Below are 9,978 nucleotides of genomic sequence, written 5' to 3' on the forward strand. Positions count from 1 at the left end.
TCAAGGCCAGCCTGGACTGCATAGCAAGAACCTGCCTAAAAAGAAAAAAAAAAAAAAAAAAAAAAAGCATTCAAATATTTGTTAATTTTCAAGTCCCTTTAAAAATAAGCTGCTGGACTTGGTGGCACAGGCCTGCAACCCAAGCACTCCGGAGGCTAAGGCACTACATAGCGAGACCCTGCCTCAAAAAATTAAATTAATTAATTAAAAATAAACCATGGAGCTGAGCGTGGCACACGCCTGTAATCGCAGCATTTGGGAGGCTGAGGCAGGAGGATTGCTGCAAGTTGGAGGCCACCTTTGGCTACATAGTGAGTTGAAGTCCAGCCCGAATTACAGAAAAAGGCCCTGTCTCAAAAAACAAACAAAAGGGCTGGGGATATAGCTCAGTGGCGTAAGCGCCTGCCTGGCAAGCGGAAGGTCCTGAGCTCGATTCCCGGTACCAAACAAAACAAAACAAAAGCCTGGGAGTGTAGCCCAGTGGTAGAACGTGTGCTTAGCACGTACAAGGTCCTGCGTTCAAGATACACCAGTCCCGCGCAGACGCCAGCTCTCGCGATAGCCGCAGCTACTTACATATTACCCACAAGTCCCTTTAGTTTCTCTGTTAGCCGCCCGAGATTCCGAAAGGGAAGAAGGTGGCCCCGGCCCCTGCTGTCGTGAAGAAGCAGGAGGCCAAAAAGGTGGTAAGTCCCCTGTTTGAGAAGAGGCCGAAGAACTTCGGCATTGGACAAGAGAGATCTCACCCGCTTTATCAAATGGCCCCGCTACATCCGGCTGCGGCGACAGAGGGCTATCCTGTATAAGCAGCTGAAGGCGCCTCCTGCAATTAACCAGTTCACACAGGCCTTCGGCCGCCAAACAGCTAACAGCTGCTTAAGCTCGCCCACAAGTACAGACCAGAGACTAAGCAAGAGAAGAAGCAGAGGCTGTTGGCCCGAGCAGAGAAGAAAGCTGCTGGCAAAGGGGACGTCCCCACTAAGAGACCACCAGTCCTCAGAGCAGGTGTTAATACTGTCACCACTCTGGTAGAGAACAAGACGGCTCAGCTAGTGGTGATTGCGCACCACGTGGGCCCCAGTGAGCTGGTGGTGTTCCTGCCTGCCCTATCTCGCAAGATGGGTGTCCCTTACTGCATCATCAAGGGGAAGACCAGGCTGGGGCGTCTGGTCCACAGGAAGACCTGCGCCACTGTTGCGTGCACACAAGTCAACTCGGAAGACAAAGGTGCGCTGGCCAAGCTGGTGGAGGCGATCAGGACCAACTACAATAACAGATACAATGAGATCCATTGTCACTGGGGAGGCAATGTCCTGGGCCCCAAATCTGTGGCTCGCATCGCTGAGCTAGAAAAGGCAAAGGCTAAAGAACTTGCCACTAAACCGGGCTAAGTGTACTCTTTGAGTTTTCTGTACATAAAAAGAATAAATCGTCCTTAATCTGGAAAAAAAAAAAAAAGATACAGCACCAAATAATAAATAAAATAAATAAGTAAATCAAGGAAACTTCGGCAAGGCTGTAAGAAACCACTTTAGAAAAATTGGCCACTAAAGCAGAAAGCCCCACTAGATTCCCTTTCCTCCCACAAGTTACAAACTTGTGAAAACATTCAGTCACATTTCAGTGCAAAAGAACTGCAGGAGACCTCCCCCCCAGAGCCCGGGAGAGACAAATTATATGTATATTCTTAGGGACTGGAATTGACTAGTTTGGTTTAAAATTCCTGGGGTCTAGCGATCCTCCCCTTCAATCTCTGTACCAGCTAGGACTTGGTCATTTTTGTGTGTTAGAACCAGGGACTGAACCCAGGGAGCACTGAGCTATATTACCAGCCCGTTTTTATTTTGAGACAGTTTCATTCTGTTGTCCAGGCTGGTCTCCAGCTTGTAGTCCTGCTGCCTCAGCCTCTGGAGTACCTGGGATTACTGGCGTTAGCTGCTACCCGCAGCTTCCCTATGGTTTGGTTTTGTTTGTTGGTGGTACTGGAGATTGGGTAAGTGTTCTACTACTGAGCCACATCTCCAACTTGCTTGCCGGTATACTTTTCAATGGGGGAGAAGCTTTAAAAGTAGCCAGATGTGTTCAGATATTTCATACTTAAACTAAAATCTCCAATTCTAGGGGCTGGGGATGTGGCTCAGTGGTAGAACTCTTGCCTTGCATGCACAAGGCCCTGGGTTTGATCCCCAGCACCACATACATAAAAAAACCAATAATAATAATAAATAAATTTAAAAAAAATAAAATCTCCAATTCTAGTGCTCCAGAAATTCAAGATCAGTGTCTAGAAAATATAAGCAATTACATACTTTTAGTATCTTACTTTGTACTTTATCTAAATGACATATCACCAACGGTTATGTGGTGGTGTTTATGCTGGTAAAAGTAACCGTAGATAGGTAAAATTTGTACCACTTAGCAAATTACTTTACAGTATAGGATTTTTTTTTTTTTTTAAGCCAGGGTCTTGCTATGTAGTTCAGGTTGGCCCCTGAATTCATTATGTAGTCCAGGCTAGCCTCAAACTTGCAGCGATCCTCCTGCCTCAGCTGAGATTACAGGTGTGTGCCACCACACCCAGTCAGTACAGGAATTTTATTTATTTATTTTTGTTTATTTGTTTTTCCAGTACTGGGAATCGAACTCACAACCTCACGCTTGCCAGGCAGGCACTGTGCCGCTGAGCTAAATCCCTAGCCCCCTAGTACAGGAATTTTAAAAGAATAACATCTACATTAATATCTTGGCTTTAAAATTTTCAGTTCAGGTAACATTGGTATCCAACATGGTATCTGGGGAAGCTAGGGTGTAGCTCAGTAGTAAAGTGCTTGCCTAGACTGCATGAGGCCCTGGGTTCCAGCCCTAGTATGGCAAAAAACCAAAGTGAAACAAAACAATCAGAAACAAGAAGAAAAGACCTCATCAGTCCAAGAGTGAAATGGTTAAGATAAAACAAGCTAACTAAAGTACCAGAATTGTGAGCCAAAGAAAGGTGCTTTTTTTGTTTTGTTTTGCAATGAATCAGTCTTCATAGATCACCTTATTGTGAAGATAATTTTACACTTGATTTTAGCCAGAAGGCCGAGAAACAATTGTGAAGATAATTTTAGAAGCAGGAAAATCCTAACTAAAACATCATTTTAGAAAAAAAAAAGTTTTGCTCAATATGGTTATACAACATTCAGTTGTGATACAAAAGTTTTATTATGGACAATGAAACAAAAACAATACGAAACAGAGGTATCAACCACACATTTTCTTGAACAACCAACCTTTATTAGGAAGTTGTTACCCCACTTGTAATAAATATCAACAATATAATGAAATAGTGAAACAATTATTGTCCAAATACTGAACTCCTATAACCAAAACACATCTTGGGTTTGGGAAAACCCAAACAATATATACACACCAAAAAACAAACATCACATACACACCGAAAGCGAAAAGTGGCTCAAGTTTAGGACTGAACTGTCTGGAGAACTCCTATTGTGTCACTGCTTTAAGAACCCCACGGAGCACCTTATAGCTCATTAGCTGCACATTTTCCTTAGGAGGGAAACAAGGTCCTCTCTCAGTCACATACGCATAAGGAAATCTCAAAACCCAAAGGCCATCAGATGGGAGAGTGATTTCTTGTTTTTCTGGGTAAAATACTGGACATGGTGGTGGGCCTGGTTGAACCTAAAAAACACAAGAAACATAATTATTTTTGCATTTCTCAATAAGAAATAACTGAAAGATAAGTACCTAAACAAACCATAGGTTCAAAGAGCATATAAGATTAATCAGATAGCGGGTGTGGTGGTACATGCCTACAATTGCAACTCTTCAGGAGGCTGAGGCAGAAGGATTGCAAATAGGAACTAGCCAGGGCAACTTAGGGAGACTTTGTCTCAAAATAAAATTTTAAAAAAGGGATGAGGATGTAGTTTATTGGTAGAGTGCTTGCCTGGCCTGAAGGAAGACGTGGGTTCAATTCTCAAATATCATAGGAGAGAGGGGGCAGGAAGGGAGCTAGGGCTAAGCTCAAGGGTAGAGAACATACTTAGCATGTACAAGGCCCCAGGTAAAAATGGGTAGGGGGGCAGAGAGGACAATCACAAACTTAAGCCCAGCCAGGGCAACTTACAACTTAGTAAGATCCTGTCAAAATAAAACAAGGTTAAAAAAAAAAAAATGGTATGTAGCTCATAGTGAAGGCCCTGGGTTCAATGCCCATACAACAACGACAAAAAGAAAAAAGAGAGAGAATAAGCAAAATGGGCATGCTCCTAATTCTTATTTAGTCTCAGTTTTTTTGCTGTTCTTTGTTTTTTTGAGACAGGGTCTCACCATATAGTTCAGGCTGGCCTTGAAACTCACTATATAGTCCAGGCTGGCCTCCAATATGCAGTGATCCTTCTGCCTCAGCCTCCTGAGTGCTAGGACTGCAGGTGTGCATCACCACGCCTGGCTTTTTTTCTACAGCCTTTTAAAGTTCAAGCTCTGTTTTTGAAACAGATGACGTGAACTGACTGTGTGAACTTTTCTAGCTTCCATGAGAATGGAAAATAAAATACATTTTCTAAGAAATAGGGTCTCAAAAAAATGGAGTCTCACTTTGCTTCCAGATTAGCCCCAACTGCCTGGGCTCAAGTGATTCTCTGGGCTCAGCCTCCCTCCTAGCAAGGACTACAGGCATGAGCCATTTTGCCACCCTTTGAACAGGCTCCATTTAACAACTCCCCTTGTAACAGAATATTAAGTAGAAAAGGTATTTAAATTTAAGATGTTTAGTGAAGTAACCAGTTTTGTTATTATCTTAGGCTTAAAAAAAAAATCAAGTCAGGCCTGGTGGCACATGCCTGACATCCCAGCACTATGGAGGCTACCTGGGCTACACAGTGAGTTCAAGGCCAGCCTCAACTACACTGGTGAGACTAGTGAGACCCTGTCCCAACAAACAAACAGCCTGTGGCACACACCTGTAATCCCAGCACTTGGGAGGCTGAGGCAGGAGGATCTCTCGAGTTTCGAGACCAGCCTGAGCTACACAGTGAGCTCAAGGCCAGCCTGAACTGCACAGCGAGACCCTGCCTCAAAAAGACAAAAAACATACAAACAAAAGTTCTTTCTTTGGGGGTGGGGGAGTTTTCTCTTACCTGGGGCATTAGTATTATCTGCAAAGGAGCATCAGGAACCACAACAAAAAGCCTCATAAGTTGCGCGTAATGCGGTTTTAGCCCTCTGCCCTGAGACGATGACAGAATATATAAGGGCATGTCACTGTTCAGGGCTTTTAAAGCAGACTCCTTTGGCCCGCTCCCCATCACTTTCATTACTTTGTCAGGTCCTGAGCACATGAATCTCCGACCTCGAGAGTCTTCATATTCAAAGCCCACAAAAGCGCGAGCTATGTCATCTCGTCGTCTTCCTCTTCCCATTACAACTGCACTTCTCTTTCCAGGAATGGCTTTATTTGGAGCAGGCCAAGAATTTGTGTCTAAATCTCCTTCATCTTCAGCTCTAGTCCTGATGACAATGTCCCAAGGCATAAGGTAGTTTGTTCCTGGAATGAAGCCCTGTTGGTCTAAACCTGTATGAAAGTTGTAAGACTTAGCTGGGCCTAGTTTAACCAAAGACCAGCTGGAGAATTTGGGTAGAAGTCCTTTTGGGCAATTGGAATGTAGCATGCCTGGGAGATACTCCACTGTGGATGCCTGTCGATCCACCAAGTTTGGTCTCTTCTCAGGTTTTACTTCTCCTTGCCCATGAACTTCTGCATTGTCTCCTCCAGCCTGTGGATCAGCTGGGTAAGTACCTAAGCTATCTGTAGATTGGCCCAAACTCAGAGCTAAACTCAGGCTTGTGCTCTCTCCTTGGGTTTGAGGTTCTTTTTCTTTAAGTTTATCAGCATCTGAATCCGGAGGGGCAGGAGAGGATTCATTTTTGGCAGGAGCAGGATCTGGAGTACTTGGTTCAAATACTGGGAAATTGATATGATCCAACTTCCCACAACACTTTTCTTCCAGAAGCTAAAAAGCAAGGAAAAAAAAAATCCCTATTAACTTTTTCATTCAAAATAACACATTCTTTACCCTGTCAAGCAAGAGCAACAATTAATGTGTGAGCAAGTAAGTTAGGTATGAAGAACCTGCCCTTGATAATATACCACAATCCAGCTGCATTTACTTTTCTAAGTATCTTCTTTCTGAAAATATGTATTTTTACTCAGATGATATTTAGCAAGCAAAGAGAGAGAACAGGAAGAAGAAAATATTCAAAGCCTACCTGGTAAAAGTCATAGTTAGCTGCCTTGATATCAAAGGGATCATCTCGAGGTGCTTGCTTTCTTCCACAGTTGCAGGCACCAGTGGATCGAGCCCGGCTGTTGTGATAGAGCACAGGGGGATTTCTATCAGCCTCTGGTTTTTCTCCTGGAAAATTAACAGTCACTATTAACTTCACAAACATGATGCAGAGTCAAATATACATTGCATTCTATAACATAGTGCCCCAAAATGCTTCAAATAGTTCTTTGGAAATAAGAAAAATACAGACTAAATACACCCAACAGAAGAAACAAATGGAAATACATTTTTAGTCTAAAGGTTTTGTTTTTCAGTGGTAGGGCTTCATGCCTGCTATGCAAGTGCTCTACCATTGAACTACATCCCTAATCCTAATCTAAGTATTTAAGTTTCTAAGTGAATTTTTCCTCCTGCTGCTATCATTTTGGTACATTTCATTACATTCATTTTTTGTTTGTTTGTTTTCTAGTACCAGGAATCGAACTCACGACCTCACGCTTGCCAGGCAGGTGCTGGGCTGCTAAGCTAAATCCCCAGCCCCTGCATTCATTTTAATTCACCAAATACTTCAAGATGAAAATGTTGACATAAAATTTCTGAAACTTTGTACTATTTAATAATTATCATTTACCTATTCACTAGGGTCCATTCTGTAAACAAAAAAATAAGAAGTTATAGTCATGGCTGACATTTTCCTTTATACCAGGAATGCACCTAAGTTTCCTTTTATAGCTGACCCACCTAAATTTCTGTAGGGCATTTTTTAAAATATCAATACATGGTAAACTGTCTTAAACAAATAAAAACACTGCTCCAAGTTTTGATTTCAAAATGCTGAAAGATGGCAAGCACAAGGTTGTGAGTTCAAGTTCTGCAGGAAAAAAAACTGCTGAAAGAATTTTAGCTACCTGATTTAGGTAATGAGTGAAATTTGTGTACACAGTGTTGATCAGTTAAACTCCTCTCCTCACAGAGCTGATGGCCGTTGCTCCAAAATTTGTAGCAGTCCTCGTGTAACTGCATAGCATATTTGTGAAAGGCTGGGCCTCTAGCATGTTGACTGTACACTCGAAGAGCCTGGGCAAGCTGATTCTTATGGACAGTCATTGTGTAATTGTGAGGCAAATTTGACTGGTACGCACTATGGGCCATGGGTAAAGCTTTTTGGCACCGGTTTTCTGAGAATTTTGTGTCAATATCCAAAAACCCTTCCAAGACTTTAATACTGCTTAAAATCTTAGAAGTTAGCTCTCCAGTAGGGGACCCCACGTCCTCCTCTTTCCCATCAATAGCCACTTCATACAGTTTTGCAGCTGCTGAGATCCACTTCTGATAAGTGGGAAGTTCAAAATGGGAAGGCTGTGGGTTCCTGCCCACACTGTCGTCAAAACCTTTCTTGCTTAGGACCAGCTCCACATGCTGCCATAGGAATTCCCGAAGAGTGAAATCCACTAGTTGCCCTGAAGAACTGGAACTGCTGCTATCAATGTGGAAGGAAAGCTGTTGTCGGGTGTGCTGCCTCATCACCTGGTATCGCCTGGGCCCAGAAAGGGGTGCAGGCACCAGCAAAGACTCAGCATCCTTCACAGTACAGTGACTCCTAAGCTGGTCCAGCAACATGCCTATGGGGTCCTCCTCCTGACTACCAGGGACTATGTACACAAAAGCCTGGTTGGCAGGTACAGTGAAGAGGCAGTTAATACTCTGATTAGTCAAGACTCGACTCTTACGGAAGATTCTATAGATCTGATCTTCCAAGGCATGCTGCAATCTTCTTTTGGGAGAATGTTTCTTGGGCTTGTCTGGATGAGCAGTGTCCTGGCTCCGAGGAGGTTCCACCTTAAGGGCTCCATTGAGTTGAAAGAGGAAAAGCAGTCTGGGTGGGCAAGGTCGGCAGTTGAGCTTCCAGTCTTTGCCAACTGGACAATCCTTAATGGCTGTTTTGAGGAGCGGCAATACTTTCTGTCTCAGCCCATCCAGAGCTCTGAATACTCGATCATAAGTGATGTCAAAGGAACACGTGGGATGGACCAGGAGCAAGATGTGACAAACGGAGAAAAGGTAAAGGAGACTGAGGCACTGTAACTTCTCCTGATGCTTCCAGAACTCATGCGCTTCTGCATGAGGTAAAGAGAGGCCTCCTCCAGCTTCCCCGCTCTGAAGAGCCCGACAAGCTCGCAAAAGCTGAGAATTATCACAAATGGAAGTGAGAAGAAGATAAAGAACTTTGCTTTCCTGATTGTAATAGGCCTGCAGAAGGCTAAAGTCCCGGGAACCTGGCTCAGTTCGGTTTCCTTCCGCACCAGCTCCACGAACTGGATCTCCCGCGGCAGCCCCCAGGTCACCCGCACCACCGGCCTCACCGACAGCGCCAGCTTCGGTCTTGGCTCCAGGCCCTGGATCCTCCGGATCTTGGTGGTGGAAGAGGGGAAAGATCTGTCGGTCGCACACCGTGTTAACAAGGGAGAACTTCTCGGAATTCAGGCGCAGGGCCGTCTTGCCGAAGATTCCCACTACGCAAATCTCATCCTCTCGCCATGGAGGCTCCGGCGCGCCCCCTGCGTTCCCTCCGCCTTCTGTGGGGGACCCTCCGGGACTTTCGGGGCCCATCCAAGCTGAGGCTCCCATGAGAAGCTCTCGCAAGCTAACAGGACCCGCCATTGTAGTGCCTTCTCCGAAATCCTTCCGGTCCGCCCTGTAAACCCCACCCGCCCTCGTCCAGTTGTGAAATCTCCTCTCCGCCTCTTCAGTTCCTAGTTTTCTCTCTCACTTTGGTTCCGCCTCCCGCTCTTCCTTGCCTAGTTTTATGACCAAGGGCTTCGCAAATCCTAAATTTCTTCAGTTTGAGAATGTAAGAATTGGGACGTGAGAAAGACCATTGGAGAGCAGGGGATAGTGGCTCTAGACAGTGACCTGTCTTTAAAACTGAAGCAGGGTTGTGGGTACAGCTCAGAGGTAAGGCAGCGCCCTGAGTTCCATGCCAAGTACACACACAGAGATTTGTCTGTGCTCTGCCTGCTTATCTGTCCCTCCTCTCACCCCGTAGGTCCTGGCAACTGCTAATCATTTTATGATCTACATAGTTTTGCCTTTTCCAGAATGTCATACACTTGGAATCATTCAACACATAGCTTTTTTTGGCTTCTTTTACCTGGTAATATGCATTTAAATGCCCTCCAGAGCTCATTTCTGTTTAGTTCTGAAAATAATCTTTATATGTATGTATCACAGTTTTTCCATTCATCTGAAGGACATGTTTGTTACCTCCAAGTTTTTGGCAATTACAGATAATCTGTAATACACATCTGTGTGCAGGTTTTTGAATGGAATCCTCTTGTACTTGTACTTAATGTCTATTTTCTAATTTTTCGCAATGGATTTTTTTTTTCAATCTACAGTATTTAAAAATTCTGGAGTTAGGGTGTAGCTCAGCGGTGAAGTGCTTGCCTAACATGTTCAAGGCCCTGGATTTGATCCCGAGCAGCACGTACACACAAAACATGGTAGTAAAATAGCCGGGCGTGGTGGCGCAAGTCTGCTATCCCAGCGTTCGGGAGGCTCGCGCAGAAGGATCGCTGCAAGTTCTAGGCCAGCCTGGGCCACATAGTGAGAACAAGGCCAGCCTGAACTACCTAGCGAGAACTCGCCTCAAAAAAACACTATATATACATAGTGTTTTTATTAT

The 9,978-nt window shown here is 44.3% G+C and overlaps 1 protein-coding gene and 1 pseudogene across 2 annotated transcripts; one reads left to right on the forward strand and one right to left on the reverse strand.

The window, feature by feature from the left end:
• The window catches only part of LOC102007177, a 1,756-nt pseudogene extending 310 nt beyond the window's left edge, over window positions 1-1,446 (forward strand).
• A 1,808-nt stretch (window positions 1,447-3,254) lies between these two features.
• Window positions 3,255-8,985, reverse strand: Smg8 (SMG8 nonsense mediated mRNA decay factor). Of its 2 annotated transcripts, none has more exons than XM_005393990.2 (4): window positions 8,024-8,985; window positions 6,274-6,419; window positions 5,145-6,017; window positions 3,255-3,684 (listed from the first exon to the last, which is right to left on the reverse strand). In XM_005393990.2, the coding sequence occupies exons 1-4, from the start codon at window positions 8,952-8,954 to the stop codon at window positions 3,487-3,489; spliced, it is 2,148 nt and encodes a 715-aa protein (XP_005394047.1). In that variant the 5' UTR covers window positions 8,955-8,985; the 3' UTR covers window positions 3,255-3,486. The 2 variants fall into 2 exon arrangements, with proteins under 2 accessions (XP_005394047.1, XP_005394046.1); XM_005393989.2 differs by having other exon boundaries at window positions 7,202-8,985.
• Window positions 8,986-9,978: the final 993 nt, after the last annotated feature.

Source organism: Chinchilla lanigera, unplaced genomic scaffold, assembly GCF_000276665.1.
Source record: "Chinchilla lanigera isolate Chin_1 unplaced genomic scaffold, ChiLan1.0 scaffold00050, whole genome shotgun sequence".
Classification (NCBI taxonomy): Eukaryota; Metazoa; Chordata; class Mammalia; order Rodentia; family Chinchillidae; genus Chinchilla; species Chinchilla lanigera.

What these genes read in the sequence shown, in the direction of transcription:
- Smg8 (XM_005393989.2), bottom strand. Translation starts at nt 8,954, where the DNA reads ATGGCGGGTCCTGTTAGCTTGCGAGAGCTTCTCATGGGAGCCTCAGCT. An exon ending in TCACTCATTACCTAAATCAG is followed by an intron (nt 6,420 to 7,201) that starts GTAGCTAAAATT and finishes TTAATTTTCCAG; the next exon opens with GAGAAAAACCAGAGGCTGAT. An exon ending in AGATAATACTAATGCCCCAG is followed by an intron (nt 3,685 to 5,144) that starts GTAAGAGAAAAC and finishes TGTGTTTTTTAG; the next exon opens with GTTCAACCAGGCCCACCACC.